Source organism: Agelaius tricolor, unplaced genomic scaffold (assembly GCF_023055355.1).
Source record: "Agelaius tricolor isolate 1412-34295 unplaced genomic scaffold, bAgeTri1.0.p SCAF_15, whole genome shotgun sequence".
Taxonomy (NCBI): Eukaryota; Metazoa; Chordata; class Aves; order Passeriformes; family Icteridae; genus Agelaius; species Agelaius tricolor.
Window position 1 is genome coordinate 14,980,271 of NW_027269275.1, and position 23,874 is coordinate 15,004,144.

General features: G+C 46.7%; 1 protein-coding gene across 1 annotated transcript in view; it reads right to left on the minus strand.

The window, feature by feature from the left end:
• Positions 1-23,874, minus strand: part of EDC4 (enhancer of mRNA decapping 4) — a 33,445-nt gene that overhangs the window by 3,740 nt on the left and 5,831 nt on the right. Inside the window, exons 4-26 of the mRNA XM_071440639.1 lie at positions 23,713-23,812; positions 22,019-22,208; positions 20,861-21,008; positions 20,252-20,356; positions 19,702-19,811; positions 19,103-19,186; positions 18,482-18,577; positions 17,420-17,522; positions 16,788-16,968; positions 15,498-15,570; positions 14,979-15,070; positions 14,133-14,329; positions 13,312-13,400; positions 12,405-12,558; positions 10,824-11,287; positions 9,146-9,247; positions 8,139-8,291; positions 6,789-6,825; positions 5,823-6,003; positions 3,860-4,015; positions 3,028-3,143; positions 2,207-2,372; positions 864-1,050 (exon numbers count right to left, since the gene is read on the minus strand). Of these exons, the coding sequence (XP_071296740.1) occupies positions 864-1,050; positions 2,207-2,372; positions 3,028-3,143; positions 3,860-4,015; positions 5,823-6,003; positions 6,789-6,825; positions 8,139-8,291; positions 9,146-9,247; positions 10,824-11,287; positions 12,405-12,558; positions 13,312-13,400; positions 14,133-14,329; positions 14,979-15,070; positions 15,498-15,570; positions 16,788-16,968; positions 17,420-17,522; positions 18,482-18,577; positions 19,103-19,186; positions 19,702-19,811; positions 20,252-20,356; positions 20,861-21,008; positions 22,019-22,208; positions 23,713-23,812 (3,284 nt within the window). The remainder of the gene's footprint in view (positions 1-863; positions 1,051-2,206; positions 2,373-3,027; positions 3,144-3,859; positions 4,016-5,822; positions 6,004-6,788; positions 6,826-8,138; positions 8,292-9,145; positions 9,248-10,823; positions 11,288-12,404; positions 12,559-13,311; positions 13,401-14,132; positions 14,330-14,978; positions 15,071-15,497; positions 15,571-16,787; positions 16,969-17,419; positions 17,523-18,481; positions 18,578-19,102; positions 19,187-19,701; positions 19,812-20,251; positions 20,357-20,860; positions 21,009-22,018; positions 22,209-23,712; positions 23,813-23,874) is intronic.

Below are 23,874 nucleotides of genomic sequence, written 5' to 3' on the forward strand. Positions count from 1 at the left end.
ATCTCTGGCTTACAAGCAAGGACACTAAGCTGTGGGGTTATCCCCAAATGAGGCCAGCTTCCTACAGGAGATCTGTCAGATGCAGCTCCTTGTGTGCAGATCACACCTTTAGAATGAGAACACACTTATATTGTGCCTGTGACTTCTCCACACAAGAGGATTTCACAGTGCAGATTCTGCTGCTCTGTGTGACACCTTTTCCCTCAAGGGCTGGATTCTCCTCTCTCACAAAGGGTACAAAGCATCAAACCTGCTCTACCACAGGTAGAAAAGCAGGGCTTCCTTGGGAACAAGCACAGCCCATGCAACAAGACCAGAATTTAGTCTGGTGGCCTTCCTGGCAACTCTGGCCTGCACTGAAGACCCCAGTGTGTTCTGACATTTGTTCTAGTGGCTTAAAATAGACATGGTTGTTCTGCCCCATAGGTGACCACCAGCCAATCCCAATGCCTGGCAATCTGCCACTGCCTCACGGTGTGAATGTGCTGAAGGCCCTGCTGGGATCCCATCCTGAAAGCAGGAGGGCAAAGCACAAACTGCTGCAGAGCAGCTGTGGGGAGAGAGAGTAGCCTGTAGAAACTGTATGCCTGAGGACACTGGGTAAAGAAAAGACTCCTCTGAAATTATTTTCAGGAAGTACTCAGATTTGAGTCTGCTTAGTGGTGCCTTAGATCCTTCTGTTCTCCACTGTGCACACGGGACGTGGAGAAAAGCAGGCCCTGAACTTCTCAACAGAGCTGGGAAACCTTCTGTGGGCAACAGCCACCAGCCCACTTGCTTTGCCCTAGTGCAGGGCCAACAAGCAGCCCTACAGCACTCCTGGCTTGCTGTACACCTCAGTGACACCTCTTTCCCCAACTCACTTGCCCACGATGAGGTGGAGCTGGTGCTGCAGCTCGGCGTGGACGCTGGCGGCGATGCTGGAGGCCAGCTGCTCCGTGCTGCTCTGCAGGGCGCTGATCAGCTGCCGCAGCTGCCCCAGCAGCGGCTCCCGCACCTCCTGCTCCCGCACCTTCTTGTTCTTCAGGTGAGCCTCCAGCTGCTGGATGTCTGCAACAAGCACAGAGGGAGAGGTTTGTGCCACCTGCACCTGTGGAGATGATCGGGGCAGAAATCCGGCTGGCAGGCTCGGCGTGTTCTCCAGCGGAAGCGATCGCTGAGCCCGTGTATGAGCACAGGACAGGAGAAGCACAAGCCTTGTTTTGGACCATATTAGATCAAACTAGAAACCCATCTTTCAGTCTCCCCATCACACAGCAACAAACCCACCAGTTCTCCTAAAACAGACTTCTACAGGCACTCCTTGTTCAGGGGACATAAAGGCAGGAGTGAGGGTGTTTTATTTCATACATAGTGGGAATTGTGATCTGCATTAGTTCAATGCTCATGAACAAAGAGGGGAAACTTTTCTGACAAGAAAGAAATCATGTCTCCAAAGATTTAAAACCTGTATTTTAAAATATCTTAGAAACTGGCCTGATCAAAAGCTCTTGTAAGCTCTTGTATTTGTGGGAGACTTGTGTGGAAGAGGAAGGGTGCAAAGTAAACAGCAGCTGGAGACACCCTGCAGATCTGTGGCCAACAGAAGTCACTGTGCTAGCACTGGCTACATTCAGGCCCTCTCAGAAACCAGCTCTGCAGAGTAATACCTGTCCAGCCTCCCCAAAGGCCAAGGATCTGCATCCCAAGCCTGAGAACAGCAATGATCTTCTGCAGTGCATCAGTGTACAGTTTTCCTTACTTAAGGGTATGCTCTATTTCAGCCTATGTCCACACTGTTCAGCCACTATTTAACCTCTGGTCACCCTGGTACCCTTCTCTAAACCTTCTCCAATCCATTACCCATCTGAGAGGAGGGCCTAGCTGCAGGACTGCTACCCTCTCCATTCATCATTTTCCTGACACCAGGATGGGATAATCCTGCAGCTGGGCTTTTCCTACTCAGTAGATGAAGTCACAGATTCCCAGAACACAGCTGAGTGTTTTGATATGTGGGCTACAAAGACCAGAAGTGAATCTGTACTCTTATAGCACCACCCACAAAAACCTCCCCACTTTTGTTTCCCAAATATGAAACAGAACACATGGAAGGGCTAAGAGGTTAAACACTCACCAGTGAAACTCTGAAAGGCAAAAACATAAGGCCAATGTGTTGCCAGCCACTAATGCAGATAGTGCAGAGAAGAATTGAAGAAAACCTACTCACATTCCTGTGTGCCCTGCTTGAAGGTGTCATTGATTTGCTGGAACATGGACTGGCAGCTCTTCTCAAAGGCTGGCAGCACGACGCTCTGGAAGGCCTCCCTGTAGGCTGACTGGATGGGTCCCTGCAGAGTGTCAGCTGTGGCCCTCACAACACTGTCTGTAAGGTTCTTACAAGCACACACAGAAAATTCCAGAACATTAACTACAGCCTGATCTAAGGTGTGAGCAAACACCAGGTCCCTGCCACACACCCACACCAGATATGGACAGCCCAGTGTCCAAGGCTGTTCCCTTGGCTCTTCCCACTGGCCAGGCTGCACTGTGACTCCAGCAGGCAGAACCCCTGCTTGCTCAGGGGCTGCCCAAAACCAGCACCACTTCTGCTCTAGAGCAAGGGAAGGTGGCACAGTCAGGCACAGCTCCTTTCCCTTCTCCTCCTTCCTTCCCAAAAAACCACAATTCCCTGCCAAGGTAAGTAAGCAGCCTGTGTCCCCTAAATAATGTAAATATGGAGAACAGAATGCAGCGAGTCAAACCTTTTACATTTGACTGAGTTGGCCCTAAAAGTCACTGCTGTGGTGAGAATTTCTACTCTAGTAGAAAATGAGCAACTTGGTAAATGAAAAAAGTGTTAATGAGACAGAGTGGGCAGGGGAGCATGCAAAGAGCTTCTCCTCCTAATAAGACCATGAAAAAGCTTTGACTACTGGCAGCTAAACTGGCATTACCTAGAGACAGAGGTGAGGGGAAAAGGCATAAGAAGTTGCTACCCAGGCAGGTGTGCTACCCAACTCTGTGTCCTGGTACTCTGGTACTCCTTACCTTTGATTTCACTAGCTTGGTAATATTCTCTTTCAGTGTCCCCTCAACAGCAGTGAGCTTGGTAGCAATAGTATTACTGAGCTGGCTGACAGTAGGGTCCATGCTCTTGGAAATGCCTAGGCATAACAAAAACAGGACAGAAATGCAGCTTTAAGCCTAAAGTCAAATTCAAACACTTCAAAGCCCAGAAAAGAAAATGGAATAAAATGATTCTTGGATATGACACAGCAAGGGACAATGATCACAAATTGTGCTTGGGGAACTAAGGTTGGACATTTGAAGAAAGTCTTTGCTAGGAAGGTGGTACAGCTCTGGAAGTCACCAGAAGTTGTGGAAACTCCAGCCTTGGGAGTTTTTAAGAGTTGGTGTGACAAAGTCACAGCTGACCTGATCCAGAATAGCAGGTAGCCCTGCCTTAGGCAGCTACTGGCTGCAGGCTTTCCCACCAGCAGTTTTTGGAACATTTCCTTAAATGCATGGTGCCAGTGCATCGAGAAGGGGCAAAGACAACTTCAAGCTTGCTCCAGCCAAGTCTCAGCATTTCCAAATTCATCAGCCTCTTTCACCTTCCTCCATTGAACAGACTCCAAAGGCTTTAGAGATTATTATGGAAGGTCAGACCACACTCTCTGGAAAGGCATTCCCTCTGGGAACCTCACACTGCTTCTAAACCACAGCCCCTCTTCTCAGATTACAGTGGGGCCCACAGTCGTGCAGAGAGCCTGGTGCTCACACAGCCCAACTCCTGCTTCATACAGTGCCAGCACTTCCCCAGTGTGCTTTTGATGCCAATGGAGCCACCTGTAGGGCTCCAGCTCCCAGCCACACTCACACTGGGGCACTGTTTTCTTCATCTCCTCACGGATGGTCCTCTCCAGGCGGTTACACACGGCCGTGGACAGCGACTGCGAGAGCTGCTGGGACAGCTGCTCCTGGAGCTGCCCATTGCGCTGCTGCCCCTCCAGCAGCACCCGCTCCAGCCTTCTCTCTGATGAGCCTGGGGTCAAGGAGCACAACAGCACATCTCCTGTCCACAAAGATGGACAGCAGCCTCACCTCCAGAGGCTCTGGTGAAAGAGTGGTCTCCTAACGTTACTGCTGTGTTCCTGAAACAGGGTGCTCTTAAACAATTGATCAGGGTGAGAAAAGAGCTTTGGAAGGCAAGATAGGAAAGTCAAACAGCTAAAGTAATCTGGACAGTACTGTTTCCTACATACTGTGGTTAACTTGGCTGCCCCATTAGCAGCTCAGCCCCAGCCAGCCACTCACTCACTCTGCAGCAGGATGAGGGAGAGAGCTGGCAGGGTAAAAGTGAGTAAGCCCATAGGTTGAAGTTAAGACAGTTTAAGAGAGGTAAAGCAAATGCTGCGCATGCCAACCAAACAAAATAAGGAATTAATTTAGTACATCCCATCAGTGAGCAGCTGTTCAGCCATTCCCAGGAAAGCAGGGCTCCCTCATGCCTGACAGTGGCTGGGGAGGACAAACACCATCAATCCAAGTGTCCCCTCTTCCTCCTCCTTTCCCCCTTTACTGCTGAGCACAGCATCACACAGTGTGGGGCACCCCACTGGTCACTGGGGTCAGCTGTCCTGGCTCTGTCTCCTCCCAACTTTTGACCACCTCCAGCCTCTGCCTGGTGCAGCAGGGTGAGAAACAGAGAAGGCCTTGACAGGGCTTAGAAAAAGCAAAAACATCAGTGTGTTATCACCATTGTTTTGGTCACAAATCCAAAACATAACACACATGAGTTGCTGTGAAGAAAATTAGCTCCATCTGAGCCAAATCCAGGACACCAGAAACCATCAAGTCCAATATATCCATAAACAGCAAGCTGGTAGAAATGTTTCTATAGGATGGAATTAGTGGATGTAAGTGAAAAAGTGATAGGAACAAATCCAGGCTTCAGGCTACTCACACCTGATGAAACAAGGAGCAAACATCTTAAACAAACTAACACCTCAAACTCCAACAAAGCAAACAATGAAATGACAATTCAGCTGCTGACAAAATTCAGTCCATGCATAAAGTTGTGGAGAAAGAAAAAATTATTCTAGTATGACAATATAGCTCTAGACCCTGAAATTCAGTAGAAAGGTATCTAAATTATCTGTGAATATCAGACTGATGGTCAAAAAAGGAAAATCTGAGACTAATTAATAGAGAAAGCTATTGTCATAGAAGTTAGGAGTGGTTTCAGACATGAGATAGGCTGGAGCTGCTCAGTTTGGGGAACATAACCAAATTCAGTGCAGCATATGTACACAGGAACCAATAATTCATAATACAATACAAATAATTGAATACCAAGTTTGAAAGCAGCAAAGGAAAATACTTCTCAGACAACACATAAGGGACCTGTAGACCAGCATATGAATAAATGTGGACAAACAAGATAATTCTATATCCAGCTATGCATGTTTCTGGTGCAAGTACTGACTTGCCTTAAGGAGGAAAGGAAGGAAAGGCTCAGTCCATGATTACTCTTGTGCAACTGGCCACTGCCTGAGGTGGGATAATGTACCAAGTGCACCCCTGGTCTACACCAGCACTGCAGCACTTATGGCTTAATGGGTTACTAAGATTTAGGGGCACAGAGAAAGTGTCAGTTCTGTTCTATTTCTGAGTTTCTTGCCCTGAAGAAGGGCCTGAGAGGAACTGAAATAGTGACACTGCAGCCAGGCAATTGTACTGCACCTACGGCCCCACGCTCCCACGATCCTTGACCTTTCTGAGCCTTCCTCACACCTCCAGCCTGCCCTGCATCTTCCACTCAGCCTTGCCAACAAGGATACGCTCCTGCTCCTGCTGGGAGTCGATGACCCTCTCCATGTGGCCCATGAGGGAGCTCTGGATGGCGTCGAGGTGATCCGTGAGCCTCTGCAGCAGCTCCATCTGCGTCTGCCGCAGCTCGGAGAGCTCCCGCTGCTGGCTCCTCAGGATGCACATCACTTCCTCCTGGAACTCTGCTGTCACCTGCATGTGGAGAGGACAAGCATTCATTTCTAACAGGACTGGAGGTCAGCTCACTTTTCTGCTCAGTATTGAGTGAAGCCCTGTGCCTGGAAGTGAAGTGTAACACACAATGCAGCAAACAGGACCAGTTTAATGCCTGTTCCCAAGAACTGCTGTGCCAAGGAATAAACTGATAAAACAAGGTTCCTGCATGGAATTAATAAATGGTTGCTTAGAATACCAACTGGTTAGATACAACATGCCCTGCAAAACAGATTTTATTCACTTTTGGCCAGGTACTGAGAGTGTTGATGCCTACAAATGTAAACAATGACCACAAACACTCACAAAAGAGCTGTGCACTAATCAGTACACTAAGGAGGCTTCTTTAGAGCACTTTTTCAGTCTTTCATTTATTTGAAAACACCAAACAACTGGACAAGTATAAATTTATATATGTTGTCACTTCACTGCTCAAAAAAGTTCAAGGAGTGTGAGGACCCACCCTTAAGGGGAAGGAACAAGGAGACACACACATCAAGGCCAATCCCCCTGTGACCCTTTTTTTGACAGGAACAGCTTATCCTGCTGCAGGCAGAGGCAAGTATGAGAAAGAAATCATCAGTCTGGAGAGCACAGAGCTCCTTCTCTGCTGCATGTCAGCACTGAGCAATTCCAAGCCCAAGTGCAGCCCCCTCTCAACCTGCTAGGGCATGACCCATGATACTTCAAGGAACTGGGATGAACTTTCTCTCAGGTTTTCCCTAGTAAGATATGAAGCATCATGAAGAGCAGCTCTGACTCACCTGGTTGTTAGATGATCTTGGTGACTGGTTCATATCCCTGGAAATAAACAGAGAAAGAGTAGTAACCCAGTTATGTCAATTAACTCCTCTTATTATCCAAGTCTTCTGTCAAAACAGATCACACGTTTTATGGTTGCTTTAGATTTTACACTCCAGCTCATAACTCCAGCTTGCCTTGTGTAACATGGAGAATGATGGGAAGGTGATGAAATCCCAGTCCTTACAGCACTATCACACTATCATTTGCACTGTTCACAGACCCTGAAATTCCTTACAGACTGGTCCCTTTGCAGGGAAGAGACCCGAACCAAGTGTTAATGAGGACTATTACAAAGTGCACTCCACACTGCTTTTTCAGTTTTGTCCAAATTCAAAGCCAGGGAAGACCCAAACAAAAAACAAGTATTCATTTGTTAAAATTTAGAATGAATGAGCACTAATCATCTAGTGCAATTCCAGTTCTCAAAGTGAAGAAACCAGTGATGCACTCCAGCTCATACAGCAGAATAATGAAAAACCCTGAACTGATCCACTAATACTGCACGTCTCCATCAAAGTCACAGATCAGTGAAGAAAAGTAAACACTTTTAGTTCCCAGACAATATCCACTCTGCAACTTCAAAACGATTGAGGCAGAAAAAGTGAAAGTCATTTCAGAGGCCAAGAGCTTCTGGGTGCCACTGTGCAGGACCACAGCCAGAATTAAATGCCATAGCCCATCTGTGTTGTGATCTGCACAGCCAGAGATCCAAATCATGGAGCTATGGGAACACAAGAAGAGGATCTCTCTCAGAGCCCTGTGCAGAAGCTCTGCTGCTCTCCTCACACTGATGCAGACAGATTGGTCTAACGTGCCATGGGCAGACCTTTCCAGTCACCAATTTTCACTTACAGGATATTGATATAAGCATGTTTAGAAACACACAGAAGCAGCAAGCAGGTAACAAATGGCAGATATTGCTGAACAAGGGCAGTGTGCTGCTGCTCAGAAGCCAATTAAAAAGGGAGGCCATTGTGACACTCACAGTTCCAATGAAGCCTTCACTGAAACCAGTGAAAGGGCCCAGTGTCCCCTCACGTGTAATTTACTTCCCATGCATTCTTCTCAAGCCCAGGCTGTATTTTGGATTTTGAGTCCCAGCTGGAGATAGTGCAGAACTATTCCCACACCCGAGTGCCAGTCAGTGTCTGAGTGACCAGCAATGGTGGCCTTCTGTGGGGCTCCTGCCCTCTGCAAACAGGCTGAGGGCTGGGAGCACTTGGCTGCTGCCTCAGACCCCAAGGGCTGCAGGAGGCTGTGCCCTGCCCAGCTGGTGCTGAGCCTGCTGTGCCCTGGCCAGCCCAGCATACCCATCATCCTTCTTGCCCTTCCTCTTCAGCTTTGGGGAGGCCCGGGGGGATGCCTTGACTTTCCAGTCCTTCACAGGCAGCCTCTGTGCTGATGCCTTGGCACCAAATCCACCTGACGTGGAAGCCAAGCTTGCAACTTCATCATCGTGGTCACTGTGAAGGAACAGCAAGGGAGAGGACATCACTCACCACACTGGACTGGGATGGATTCACACAGATCTTCATCCACACATGGCCAGAGTCAGCTACAGACACAGACACCCCCACCTAACCTTTCACAGTCACCTCCACAGAGCTCAGAAGAGGCTGCTCTGCTTTGATCCAGGTCTGCTCAGGCTGAGCTCGAGTGCTGAGCCCTACATCCTGTAGAAATGTGCTTTACACAGCACATCCCTACAGCTTTACAGACAGCAAGCACTGGACACAGAACACATTGCAAGAACAGAGGAGGATCAGGTGAGCCTAAGACATCTGTGATCCTCAGTACCTTGGAGACATTCCCCTGCTGAGCAGCCTCCAATACAGGCTGCAGGTTTCAGTCTGAATTTATGTGTGCACAACCCTCAGCTGTCAAACAGAGCTGAGCTTGTCAGGCACACAGAATGTGCCCACAGAACTTCAGGGGCACTTATAAGGGAGGAAAGATGTCAGAAGCAAGAAACTTACTCCTGAGGTACCCTTGCTACCTTATATAAGGCAAAATATTTGGAAACTGATCACTTACTAGGTTTTTACTGGTAAATAAACCAAGCTTGGTCCATGCTTTTAGAAGCAGCACAATCAAACCTTTCCCTACAGAGAATAAACTGGAGAGGGCCCAGAGGCCAATGTTGAGATGAGCTGAAGTCACCAGAACATGAGGGAAGCTGGGCTGCAAACCCACATTAAGTCAGGAGACAAAGCAGAGACATTCACCCCACACGTGAAGGCTGGCTGGGGACAGAGGCACAAATGCAGCCTGAGCTGAGTCCATGCAGGGTGAGAGAGGGGGCTGAGCACTCTGGTACCTTTGTTCTGCACTGGCATCCTGGCTGTCATGCTGCAGAAGGTGGTAGCTGTGTCGATGGTAGGAAGAGCTCTTGTGCTTTTCTTCAACTTCATCCCTTGGGCTAGAGAGGGGAAAAAAGAAAATACCATCACAAAAGTCTCTTTCAGCTTGGATAGTCACTCTCTCCATGTCTCATGAGAGATCCTGATTGAAGTCTGTAACAAAAATCAACCCCACACTCATCCCACAGATCCAGGAAGAGGCAGTGCTGTGTAGAGGCACTAAGCACTTGAATTTGTCCATGTGCTTTTCTGGGGCCTCAAAAGGGGAGAAGCAGCTCAGCTATGCTTGAAGTAGTAACCAAGAACTATCTCCCAACAGACATTCATACAAGAGAGGTAAGCCACTACTCAAACCTGGCAGCACACCATACTTCCATGAATAGCATCACCTCGAGTTTGTTTTTCCTCATTTAATACTGATCACTGAAGCAAAAATCATCAGTGCTTCTTAGTTCCTTAAAGTGTCTGAGGAAGTGTGTGAATTTGATGAGTCAGCTCTAACAGACAGGATTGTAACAGTGGATCCAGTCTGAGTATCACAATGATTTTGAGAGCAAACTGCACGTGCTTCTGGGCTGTCAATTAGGTCTGCCTGAATGCAGCTTGCAGGAAGGACTTTACACAGAAGTGAGCACTGGGGAAATCTCTCACAGTCAGAGATAGCTCATCTGGTATTCTGATATAAGACATCCAGAAGAATTCAAAGACAGAGTGCGATTGAGGGGAGTTGCAAACTCCTACAAACGTATTTTCTCAAGTTCATATTATGAGAAAAAGAAAAAATATTGTCTAGAAACACAGTCTTAATGCCCTCCCAGAGCCATCAGATGGGACTGTTTCCTGAAACAACATCCTCAGCTGTGGAGGCACAAGGTGAGGCCCTTCTTTCCAACTCTGATGAGTGAACAGTCCAGGATTACCTGAGGGAGAACACTGACCCTCTCAGCCTTCCAGTCCTGCTGAAAAGGAAGTGTTTGCAGGTTCACATGGTGCATGTAGCCCCAGCCTAAGTGGAATCTGGAGATGCCAGATGCCTCTTGCTGTTCTCATCCTACTACAGGACAAGGACACCCATTCTGTGATGAAACCCAGCACTGCTCCAGCATAACAGATTGCTTCTTCTAAGCAGCCTAAGTGCTGTTGCACCATCCTTCATTCCTGCTCCATTGCCATTTATTTTCTGACAGCTAAAGTACTTTATGTATTTGTAACACTAGCTGCATAGAGCCAGTCCTAGAAGAGAGACATACAAGCAAACCTGACAGTTATTTGGTCAATTGATTCAACAAAAGCCTGCATCACCTGGGGCAGAATGTAGCTTGTACTGCTTTGGTTTCCAGAGCACAAGAAAAAATTCTCAAGTCTCCATGTGAACATGAAGGCCAACAAAGTAGACTTTTCACCTTCTTAACAGAGATCATTTATGTTTCAAAGGGTACCAGAAAGTAAAAGTGGTTAGAGGTGGCCTAGGAAGTTCAGGACACAGCACACAGGAAGGCTGACTCATCAGATCCTTCAAGGGAAAGAGGGATGGAGAACTGCTCTGGATTAATCACAATGTAAGAGCTTTCCACCAAGCTGCCAACTTGGCAATGCAAACAAATTGCCCCCTGCCAGACAAACCCAAGGGATTACCTGTCTGCCATGCTGTTCCTGGTTTCCCGGGTTATGTCAGGAGCAGCCGGCCAGGGCTGACTCACAACACTGTCAGAAGATGCATTTTCCTGAGTTAAAGCAGTCTCCAGTAATGATGGAGCATTCAGTCTGTCCACCTCCACTGGAGGCATGTCCAAAGAGTGGTGGCTGTGCTCGGAGTTGTGGCGGTTCCTGGGAGACAGCAGGTGCAGGGCAGAGGCAGCTGAGGCCATGCTGTCTGCGTGGTGCCCGGGCTCCAGCCCCTCCCCGGGCAGCGCGGGCGCCGCCGCCGCGAAGCTGCGCTGCAGGGTCTCGGAAGCAATCTCTGGGATATCCTGGGACATGGCTGTGGAAGCAGAGGAAATGACGTCTGGGGAGCGCTCACGGGTGGGAGAAGCCTGGGGCACCACCAAGGGCTCCACTTCCTGCAGTTCCAGTGCTAGAGAGGAGTTTCCTGGTGCCACCTACAAACAGAAATCAAACAAGAGGCTTCAGGATAATGTGGAGACACTTCAAGAATCCCTGGTGTCTTACACTAACTGCCTCTGGAAACAGCCTGCTGTATCCTTTCCTCTTGTGATTCCTTGGCTCCCACTCTGTCAGATGGAAAACAGTCCCAGCACTTGTAGTGGACTCTCAGCTGGGCTAACAACACACTTGAGCCAATGCTAGTTTGAACTCACTTTCAAAAGAAAATGTAACACTAATTCTACCTCCCTGCTCTGCTCTAGACTCCCTTCTCTTTGAAGGAGAACATTAGTTTTAACACTGAACATCTCCTGGATGGAAAACTTGTTTCAATTTCAAGCTTTGGTCATGATCTGTTTTACACAACACCTGGAAATGAAAATTTAGGGATAGGAAATCACAATTTCAGACTCATCAGACCAACAAACAGGAATAAGCCTTTCCAGGTAGCATTGTCTCTTAACAAAAAGGCTGACCACATCCAGCCACTGGGATGGTGACAGCACAAGCTATAGCTGTCTCTCCATTGCTGTATCTGTAGCTGTACTGCAGCTACACGCTGTTCTACATATGGACAAATTCCACCAACATGGCTGAGAAAACTGGACTGCACATCTGTGCCAGCAGCTGTGTTTTACAAAGGGCACACACTGTCCCTGTTAACAATCAAATAAGTGTAATTTCATAGAATCCTAGGAAGGTTTGGGTTGGAAAGGACCTTAAAGCTCATCTCCTTCCAACTCCACTGCCATGGGCAGGGACACCTTGCACTAGACCAGGTTGCTCAAAGCCCCATCCAATCTGGCCTTGAACCCTTTCAGGGATGGGGAATCCATTACTTTCCTGGGAAGTCTATGCCAGTGCCTTACCACCCCCTGAAAAAAGAATTTCCTCCTAACATCTAACATAAACCTCCCCTCTTCTAGTTTAAAACCATTCTCCCATGCCCTATTCCTGTCTGCCCATTGTAAAAAGTCACTCTTTAAAGCACTAAAAGGCCACTCTGCTCCTCAGAGCCTTTTGTTCTCCAGGCTGAGGAATTTCAGCTTGTAGAGGCCCATAGAGAGGTTCCCTGGCCCATCAGAAGGAAGGGGGCAGCATTTGGAGCCTTACTGGAACAGGTGCCTTTGGTGTAAGCTTGTCAGGGAGGCCTGGGATAAGAACAGAGTGACTCCTAGGACTGGTCTGGAGACTGCTGCTGCTGCTGCTCAGCGTGAGGCTGGTGTCCAGCTGCATCTTGGGGCTCACAGTCAGGTCTTCTGAAGCTCTGCAGAACAGACACCAGCAAATCAAGCAGCCCAAAGAAATTATTGATCTGTATCAAACACTCGAGGTGAGGAGATGGGGTACAAAGGTCAGTGGAGGAGCCCTTGGTCCTTCCACCATGGTCAGCTACTCCCTGTCAATGAGCACCTGCATCTTCTAGTCCCCATAGAGCCCAGAGAGATACCAGGTGGAAACAACAAAAAAAGAAAAAAAAAGGGGCATTGCAATCTTTTAGAATTCAAGGGGTCAGTGAGAGAAGGGATCAATTGTATCTCCAGTGGACACTGTTCAGAGTACAGGGAGAAACACGACACTATGAGATAGGTCTGTCTCTGTTTCCCAGACCCCAGAAATGAAGTTCTCCCCTGTTATGCAGCCCAACCCACTGTCACACTGCAAGATTTTCCTACCAGTCCTAATTCTCTGGCTGCTGTTGGTGGCTGCAGAGTTCTCTTACCTGTAAACAATGGCCCTTTGGGAAAAGCATGGAGAGCAACAAAACTGAGCTGCAATAACAGAATCCCTATGAGGCATACATAAAACACTCTTGTTGGCCTCTAGATGACAACAGACACGTTCCAAGCTGCAATAGGGATGCAAACAGCTGCCTACACAGGGATGTTGGGACTCAGGCCAGTTTCTAACTCTGGGTAGAAAATCTCCTCTCCTGCAAGACATGCTACAGCTCTGTGCTATCCCAAAGGCCTGTGCCAGTTCAGCTGCAGATGCATTACTTAACTCATGTGCTGCTCACCTGGGCAGAGAGGCATCCGTGACAGAAGTGCTGCTCATGGCTGTGACTGCAGTCAGGGAACTGACACTGCTGCCTGGAGAGACAGCAATCTGCAAGGAAACAGCAGTCAGGATGGCACAGAGGCCAACAACACAACTCAGCCTGAGGAAGAAAGACTCCTAGAGAGTCTCTGGTGAAGAGGGAATAGAAAACACTCCCACAGGTTGGGTTGTTCTGCCAAGGTGCTCAGGTGCTGGTCAAAGGCAAATCTGAAAGCATCCTCATCATATGGCTGCTTTTACTGGGGAACTGCTGTCCCCAAAGTGACCTCACCAGTGCAGAGGCAGAGGGTTTATGGCAGAGAGTGGGGTACTCCAGAGGGGTCTCACAAGTCTGAACAGTTCCAACAGTCCCCTGATCATTTCAGATCTGCATTCCCACAGGACCCCATCAGCAGGATGTGCAGAGGTGGCACATTTTCTTCCATTACATATGGAATCACATTACATACAGATCATATCCCCAAACAACATGTGTAAACCAGTAAGAGCAGTCTCCCAGCTCAGATACAGTTATTTAGCAAACCCATATTTCTACAAAGCACACCTACAGCAGTGGTTTTGCAGTTAAATACAGCACTTACAACACAAGCTTAGGCCAGTTTAGCATTTCAGATGTGCCAACAGGTCTCTGCTCAGTCTGGCTACATGCAGAGTTTCCTGTGTGCTCTGCATTCAGCTAGCAGAGCTTATCATAGTCATTACAGCTGGAAAGGGTGTCCAAAAGTACCAAAATCCACCCCCATCCCTTGCATCACCATAACAGTGCTGCTCTCTGATTACCTGTTGAAGAGAAGTACTTGGTGTCATGAATGCATCTGGAGTCATCAGCTTGGGTTTGGCATCACTGGAGAGGGAGAGGAAATCTGCTGGCACGGGCAGATCCGCGATGCGCCGCAGGTCTGGCTGGGAGCCGTGCACAGACTCCTTCTCAGAGCCCAGCCCCTCCGTGCCCAGATCAGCCATGTGGTCTGGAAAGGCTTCCAGGGAAAGGTACAAATCAGTCTGGAACTTCCCTCCAAAACTAAAGCTCTAATTCCACTAAGTATAAACTTGTGCCGTTGCATGCCATGCTTGATTCCAAAAAGAAGAAGCAAAAACCCTGCAAGATCCCAGTCAAAGCTTAGAGCAAAGCAAATCCTGTGTTATGCTTTCTCTTTGTATGCCAGACTGGATTTTATCAGGCTTTGATAATAAAATGTCCAAGCTTCCTTTCTTCCCTAAAAGCAAGGCCAGTTGAACTGCCACATCCCAGAATGGTGAATGAGCTGAAAGAGCTCATCACAAACAGCCCAGCCCCCTCTACTCCCACAGCTCTGCTGTCACTCTGATCTCTTCCACCTGACAAGAGACAAACTTCAAGTTTCTTCCACAAGTGCCAAATCACCCAGGAAGGTGAACTCAAGCATGCACAAAGCATTAGCACTCCTGGTCTAACACATCCCAAACTCCATACTCACAACCAGGGTCTAACCAGCTTCCTGCTCCACTGCTACTCCATATTTAGAACTCTTTATGCAATGACACCACTGCAGTACAAAGAGATACCCAAAACCACCTCCTGCTCTCCCCACCAATAACCTTTAAAGGCTCAGCAACACTGAAGACCAATTTAACACACATGCTCACCAAATTCTTCATGAGAGCCATGGGCAGGCATGGAAGCACTTGTGTCAGGGCTGTGAAGAGGCTGGAATCTAATCTGCACATCCTGTAGGGCCCTAGAAAGAAACAAGCATCTCTGATCAGCTTAAGAACCACCAGGAGAAGACTTAAGGCATCATTAAGGCTCAGAAGATTTCTCTTCACTGAACTAATTCCCTTGGAAAATGCTTCAGTGTTTTCTGCCTGTCACAGAAGCAACAGAAGCTGATCCTCACTCAGCCGTGTCACCCAGTTCTGCCACCCAGGGTATCTGAGATGTTTCCCAGCACTTGTGTGTGAGCACAACTCTAAAATCACTCATGGCCATGGAAATACAAGCTTGTCACACCATTCAGGGCTACCTCCTGGTAAGGCCATACACACCACAGCCAGAAATATCTATGGGGCCAAGTAGCTTTTGTTTGAGCAAAAGAATTGAACTTAAATTTCTACAGGTCAGTGCAGGGTTAGGACAAACACAGACAGCTGCACACACATACTCACTTGGTGTGAACACAGAAGAGTTTTATCAGCACACCTGCTGCTGATTCAACAGCCCCAGAGCCCTGAGCACCTTCTGGAAGGGAGACAAAGGTAAAATATGAAGTTGCATGGAAACTACACACAGGATGAACTGACAGCAAAGAACCAGCATGATACAGATTCTCTTTATCAATGATCTGGATGAGGGAATCAAGAGCACTCTCAGTAAGTCTGCAGACAACTCCACAGAATCACAGAATACCCTGAGCTGGAAGGGACCCATGAGGATCATTGAGTCCAACACCTGGCCCTGCACAGAACACCCCAAGAATCACTGCATGTGCCTGGAAGAACTGTCCAAATGCTTCTTGAACTCAGACAGGCTCAGTGCTATAACCACTGTCCCAGGGCACCTGCCCCTGTGCCCAACCAGCCTCTGGATGAAAAACTTTTTCCTGATATCCAACAAAAACCTCCACTGACTCAGCTTTATGCCATTTCCTTGAGTCCTGTCACTGGTCATGAGATTGAAAAGATCAGTGCCTGCCCCTCGTGAGGATGCTGGAAGACTGCAATGAGGTCTTCCCTCAGTCTCCTCCAGGCTGAACAGAGACTCAGCCTGAAAGTGACCTCAGCCACTCTCCATCCAGCTTCCTCTTCACCATGCTCATGGCCCTCTTCTGGACACTCTCTAACAGCTTAGTGTCTTTTTTATAATGTGGTGCCCAAAACTGCACATGGGAGTCAAGGCTGCACCACTGCAGAGCAGAGCAAGACAATCCCCTCCCTTGATTGGCTGTGGATGCTGCACCACATTAGTGTTGATGTGCTGGAAGAGAGGAAGGGCCTACAGAGGGGTCTGGACAGGCTGGATTGATGGGCTGAGGCCAGGTCCTGTGCTTGGGCCACAACAACCCCCTGCAGCACCATGGGCTGAGCAGAGTGGCTGCAAAGCTGCCCAGGGGGAAAGGGCCTGTGGGTGCTGGCTGAAAGCAGCTTAAAATGAGCCATCATGTGCCAAGGTGGCCAAGATGGCCATTGGCATCCTGGCCTGTTTCAGCAACAGTGTGACCAGCAGGACAAGGGCAGTGATCAGGCCACACCTTGAATCCTTTGCTCCAATGCTTGACAACCCAGCTTAAGCCTGGTGAAGAAATTTTTCCTAACACCCAATCTAAACCTCATTGGGTGCAACCTGGGGCTGTTTCCTCTTGTCTTGTTATTTGGGAGAAGTGACCAGCCTTTCAAAAGGAAGTCAGAACAAGCCAGGAAAGAAATCCTGACCACACAGCAGCCAAATTTGTCACCTACCTACACTCAAGTTGTCGGTTTCCTCTTCTGCTGGGAGCACCTCGGTGTGCCGCAGCCGGCAGCGGCTCACGGCCTGGATGCCAAAGCTCAGCACTGGGTGGGTCAGGAGGAACTCTGAGATGGAGCTGAAGTAAGCCTTGCCCTCCTCTTGGTTCTGCATCAACTCCATCACATACAAGACCTGGAAATGGTAAATCAGAGCTTTCAGAGCAGACCATGTACATGTGTGGGGACTACAGAGCTGAGCATCCAAAACAGATTGGGAACAAGGGAAATAATGTGAGGAATAAAGCTTGGATCTTGAAATTTGAAATGGAACACTCAAGGGAACCACAAGCACCAGACTCTTAAGGGAGTTAATGTTGATCAAGAACTAAATCCTACCATGCCAGACACAAGTATCTCCAAATGAGAGCTTTACAAAGGGTGAGAAATAATCCCTAAGGCTCCTCAGCACTACTCATCTGAACTGCTGCCCTTTTTCATCAAACAGTGAAACTGCTGAGTCAACTTCTGCATTTTTATCTACTAACATGCAAATCCCAGACCTAGGCAGCACAACCAGTCACACACAAGGCCAATTCTGCTTCAGCCACCATTCCCCACAGGCAGCAACAAAATGAACTACTTACTTTTCTCTGCACATCACTCAGTATCAGATACTCAGCTGAGAGGTCCAGGCAGACTTTCAGGCTGGGAAGAATATTCATGGAGCTGAAGATGTCAGGAGAAAAGCTGCATACACAAATAAGAGGGAGGGGGTGCAAGGTAGATTAGCCCAACCAGCATGACTGCTATGAAATGCACTAATTACCAAAACTCCCACGGAACCTTAAGGAGTTTACAGCCCTATTACAGTGCAACCACCCACTAGAACAGAAACTCCTTTGCTGAAATCAATGCTGACATCAGCTAAGAAAGCAGCTGGGAGATGGCACGATAGGATCAAGTTATGGATTCTGAACATTGAAATGGAAGGTGACAGTCATTACTCATTGTGTTCCACATTCATAGGAGTACAAGAGTCAATGCTGCAGATTTAAAACCAAAAATCCACCAAATCAAAATAACCCTTCCACAAGTTTTGGACCTTCTGTAGTTTGAGGTGGAAAAAGCAGCACTCTATGTCATTTTTTCTCATTTAAAGAGGGAAAATCCAATGTGGCCTTAAGCATGTGTGTGGTAAGAAAGGCCATGATCCACCAATAGAAAAATAAAATCAGGGAGCCTAAGCTGAGTCAAGGGATGGTTTAAAGCACAATTTCAATTTCTGGGCCTAGACAGCTGAACATTTAAGCCTTGGATAATTTCTTAAGCTCTATCAACATAGCAGCTTCTCAAAATTTAAACAGAAAAAGCACTAATAGGAAAAGATCCTAGACTGGTTATTGAATATCTAAAATTTCTAGAGAAGAAAACACTAAAGGTGTGCAGTTCTGCTGTGCAATCTCATGCTACAGCTATGTCTATGCTTTACAGAACAAGGCAAAGACAACAGATCTTGGTAACACAAATAATAAAAGTATAAACTTCCCTGGCCTTGCCTAAGCTTGACCTGACAGTCTGACAGAGCTGAGAGCTTCCAACAACAGGCTGGAATGGCCAAGGAGTAGAATCCATGGGACATCAGGGATCACCTTTGCAAATTCAGTACCCTTAAATGCCAGCCTTCAGGGGCATCCAGGCACACGTACCGAACAGTCTGCAGACAGGTCCAGGACACCGTGCACCACATCTTCAGCTCTCTGTTCTGCTCGGCTCCTGTGATGAGAAACCTCCAGAAGGGAACTCTGCAGGCACAACAGATCCAAATTCTCTTAAAGAAGATTGATCCTTCCCAGAAAAGCTCCTCACAAGCTGCCCATGGCTGATGTTGCCCAACCATGGCTTTAAGTTCCCAGAAAATTTCTGCTCTGAGGCAGACTAGAAACCACTACACCTCTCAGAAACTTTAAGGCCACAACTGAAGAAACAACAACAATAAAAACTATATTTTCAGCAACAGCAGTTGAAATTTGGAGGTCTAACAGGCCATTTAAGACTGACCATACCACACACCTGAGAGGGCTCTTCAATTTAGAATTCTCATTACTTTCATGGAATTGGCACTATGATTAAGGTCACTTTAGGTTGTGCTTCAGAGTCTTATTTATTTCTCCATCACTAGAAAACTGACTACAAAGATGACAGGACTTGTTCCTGCTACAAAGCTAAAATTTTTAAGTATGTTTCAGTTACAAGGAACTTTCAAGGTAAGGCAGAGTTAGAAAACAATGCTGAACTTTAATATTTCAAGGACAGGATTGGGGACTTACTCTGGGTCTTGTTTTTTATGGTTGTCACAAAAGAGCAGGCAGGAAAGAGGTCTACCATCATGGGGTTTCCACTCATGAAGACACCTGGGAATAAATCAGAGAAAACATCCAAGTGTGAAGGGAGTGGTAAATGAGGAGAATGCTGAACACATAACTCCTTGTCCAGAAGCCACAAATGAACACTACTGACTTGTAGCTCTCCTTATATAAAATAAGGAGATCACACAGACAAATATTGTTACCAACAAATAAATAAAATTCCATGTTGCCATTTAGTCTGTTGGCTTAACAAAAATACAATGCAAAAATAAGTCAACATTGAGAAGAACAGCTCAGAGCAGCCTCCTGCATTTACACAGACAGTGCAAAAGAGTTTGACTACAGCTTGTGCAAAGCACAGAACTCCTGTTTCCAGACACAGCACTCTGAGCCTATGATATTCAGTGGTGCAATTTTTCAGCAACAAATTACAAACACTTATGCTGCATCCTTATAATCCTGAGAATGACCATCACAGATAATTCTGTATCAAGGAAATTCTCCCAGAGAAAATGCTGCTCTCTGTTCCAAGATCCTTCATTTCCCAATTCTCCAGTTACCTTGGCTCATCCTGTCCCTCAATATAGATCTGCCAGAATTTTACAAAACCATCATGGCTTGCTGTGGCCAACACAGTTCCATCTGGAGAAAGTGCTCCCTCGCTCAGGCACTACACAAAGGGGAGAAAATAGACACAGAAAAGTAATTTTACAGCTTTTCTTACTTTACAAGAAGAAAAGGCTCTATCTTCAAGCAATAATTTGACTAACAATCTGATAGTAGAGAAGGCCAGAGTGATTTCTAACAGAAACTGGTAGCTTCTAATGTTAAGCCTTTTAACCCTTCACAGAACAATTGACAGGCACTCTCTTTCTTTGTAATAATAAACCATCACATTTTCCAGACAGCAAATTCAAGTACAAGGGATTCTGTTGCCACTGCTCTTACTCTTATTCATGTTATAAATAGAGCTCATTTTGGTTTGGGCTCTACTGGCTTTTACAATTATAATTACCCCACAAATGTTTTTTTTTACATCCAACTGTCCTAAGAACTGCAGCTCCTGAGACCCTATAACCCAAAGAAAACCCAAAGAACCCAAATTTGTACCGTGCTGTGGCCTTTCACCACAATGAAGCCTTCTTTGATATCAGGCACTTCCACCGGCCAGGAGCTGTTGTTGGTTCGGATGATGTCCAAGTCCCACACCTCTGCCTGGAAAACAAACATGCAGACACACAGGTTTATTTTTATAACCACTGGTTTGATCCAGAGAACTTCCTAGATCCTTATCTTATGGCCTGATACACCAGCCCAATGGAAGTGTGTGACATACACCTTCCCATTTCCACACAATTTGGCCATTCAGTGCTTTCCTGGCACTGTACATAACACAGGGAATTCCTCTTGGCATTTGGAGCTGCTGCCCACCAAGCCCCTCCTTTGGCTACTGGCTCAGCCTGAACAGACAAGTGATGTCTCTGTTTCAAGTGGTCCTTGGCATTTGATGGTGAGCAGAAGCTCCCTTTCCATCCTCCTGAGGACGGCCCAGAGAATGATCTCTCCTGGGAAGAGAGGAACCCAACATCTTACAGAAGGATCCCCAACACGGCCTAGACAGGAGCCTTTACAACTTCATTGCAAACTCAGCTCTTTCCTCCATTAAATTCTCTCCTAATGATAAATGAGGGCAATGTTTCCAAAGCAGAGTTTCCTTACCCTGTCCTCGTGCAGCAATGCCAGGGTCTGGCTGCCCTCCTCGCCGCTCTCCTCGTTGTCGTCGGGGATGAAGGGGCACCAGATGATTCTCCGGAAGGTGTTCAGGGGGGTGTTGTCAGGTCGCTTGATGTTAACCAAGATCTCCTCTCTGATCACCAGGGTTAAGAAATGCAACGTTCTGGCTCTGCTACTAATGCCCAGCAATAACCTGTTCAGGCTTGCTCTGCTGTTTTAATACTGTTCAACCTTAAGGGTTTTTGGGCCATTGATTGAAAAAGGAAGCAGGTAAAGGGATTCTGCTGAGAAAGCAGCCAAGCTAGAGTTTCTTCACTGACAGAAGAGCTCCAGCTTACAAAAGTTTATAGGTTCTCACAATTTTCTCTTGCAGGCTGCAGTGACAGGATGAGCACAACAGGAGCACACAGCCACATCTGAATGTGCAATCCATCAGGCAGCTAATGATTATATGATTTGTTAGCATTGCAACACTACCAGAGAAAGACAGAAGAGCTACCACACTGCCCCCAGCTGAGTGCTCGAGTGCACCACCACAAATCAGGGCTTCAATAACTACCACCACCCTTGCTCCACTTGCTTTTAAAATGATGGTGCACAATTAAAATTAAAAAGCTACACTCTGAGGTGACATACTCACATGTTTCCCAGAAGCACTGAGCAATCACTCCTAGCAATTAAACAGAAAATATTCAGGGTAATGAACACTGAAAATAAATTTCAGGGCCACTAAAAGGATGACAGGTTTGGAAGGAAGATAGTGAGTGGATGGGATGTATTACATCCTCTTCCCTAGAGAAGTAACTGAGGAAAAGAGGTAGAATCAGACAAGACAAACCTCTGTCACACACTTGAGGTGACACTGTCCACACCCAAGGCCAGGTGCTACAGACTGACACTTCTCACTGTCTACTTTGCACTGAGGTGCTCCTAGAATTTCAAGCAATGAAATATCAAGTAATGATTGTGATGAATGCAAGTAAAAGTTGCCAGATTTGATACTCTGGAAGGGGCATAACTATCAATCTTTCCCCTGCAAGCTGCTATTCTGCAAAGGCTACAAAATCAAAGGGTAATGTTGGGGTTGCATTCACATCTAATCATTACACAGAGGCTGACAGGAGGTGTATTTGGACAAGATACTGGATTTTTTCTTTATCCATGGCCAGGCGCCAGACAAAAAGGTTGCCAGCCTCATCCAGGCAGGCCAGCTGGTTGGAGTTGAGGTGAGCAAAGGCCAGGTCTGCCACACCTCCCGTGAATCCCTTCAGCAAGGTCCGCTCAGCAGTGCTGACACTCAACACCCGCACCATGGCAGAGCCATTGCTGGCAGCTGTGAGACACACAGAGGAAGAAGTCACCATTCATGTCTCTGGTTTCTCATAAACTCCCCATAACTCTCATAAACTTCTCATAATTCCCAGGATTATCCTCATTAAATGCTGCAATTAAATGCCAGGCCTAAACCTTCATCCTGAGCTTGCCACGCTTCCAAGGCTGACCTCCAGTGACAGTGAATTAATTTTGTCTGCAATTTAATTTTCAGTTAGTTTTAATTAAATTCAATTAAATTTTCAGTTTAATTTTTCATGGAGAAAAGGAGTCACTGAGAGGCAGATTTCTGTAAGGGGAACCAAAAGGCATGAACACTCACCCTGCAAAAAGCCCTGCTTTTTGGCTTGCATGACTGAAAAGAAGATGCTTCAGAACATGAGCACACTAAGCAAAGTTTCCAGCTTCCCCTTTTCAGACAGACACCAATCCCTACAAAGCAGTCAGTCTTACAGAGATCATGGTGCTTTCACTTCCTGATGCCCACACCAGCCCTAGCAAACCACTCAGCTTCCCAGTGTTACTACACCCAAGCTTTTAAAGTACTTTTAGAAGGGTGAGACATCCTTAAGCTACTCTAAAATAACCTCAGCCAGGAAAAAACACAAGAACAGAGTAGCAGGTTTCATAAAAGACCAGATAAACTGGTGTGAGAACTAAGAACAAAGAGACATAGACACTCTGTGCATCTATGAGAGCAGAAAGAGACACTGTAGATAACTAAGTCTTCATTTCATAGAACTCTTAAGGTTGGAAAACACCTTTAATATCATCAGGTCCAACCAGCACAACTCTCATGTTCACCACTAAACCATGTCCTCAAGTGCCATATCTACATGTTTTTTGAACACTTCCAGGAATGGTGACTTCACCACTTCCCTGGGCAGGGCAGTTCCAAGGTTTTAGAATCCATTCCATGAAAAAAAAAAAATTCCTAATATCTAATTTAAACCTTCCCTGGCACAACTTGAGACTGTTTCCTCTCATCCTGCCACTTTCTTTCCCATATGCTGTGAAACAATCTTTCTCTGTGTTGTTGTGCTTTCCTCCCTCTATTGCACAAGGCACTGCATCTGCTCTTTGGATCCTCAAAACTCAGCCTTAAACTCAAGTCTAAATTTATGCAAGCAAATCCATCACAAACACTTATCTGCTCAAATTACCATGGGGCTGTTTCTGTGCTTGCTACAGAGCAGTTTGTTTGCTGCAGAAATATTTAATTAAAGGAGGAATATGAACATCAGCTCTCCAGTAAAATGAATGTAGTCCTTCAACTTTTCCTACATCCCCACTGAATCCTTCTCTTTTATTTTTAACTCTCCCACATAACAAACTCTTCTCTCCACCATTGCTTATATTCTCTCTACAACAGCACTCTGATCCTAGTATTGCAAGGTATGTTTCAATCAGTGCCAGTTATGTTGTTCTGATGTAAACTCTGCCTTTCTTAATGATACACAGAGCAAAAAAATACAAATCACATCCAAGACAAGAAAGTAACTCACCTCTAATGGCATAAGCCAGGTAAGAGTTTGAGACAGCTATCAGATTGCCATAATAGTACTTCTGCTCCCAGTCATATCTAGCAACAGGCTGTATTTTCACCTGTTCAGGAGAAAGTAAACAAAACATGAGACAAGTCTGGAATTATCTTTTCCATCTTTGTG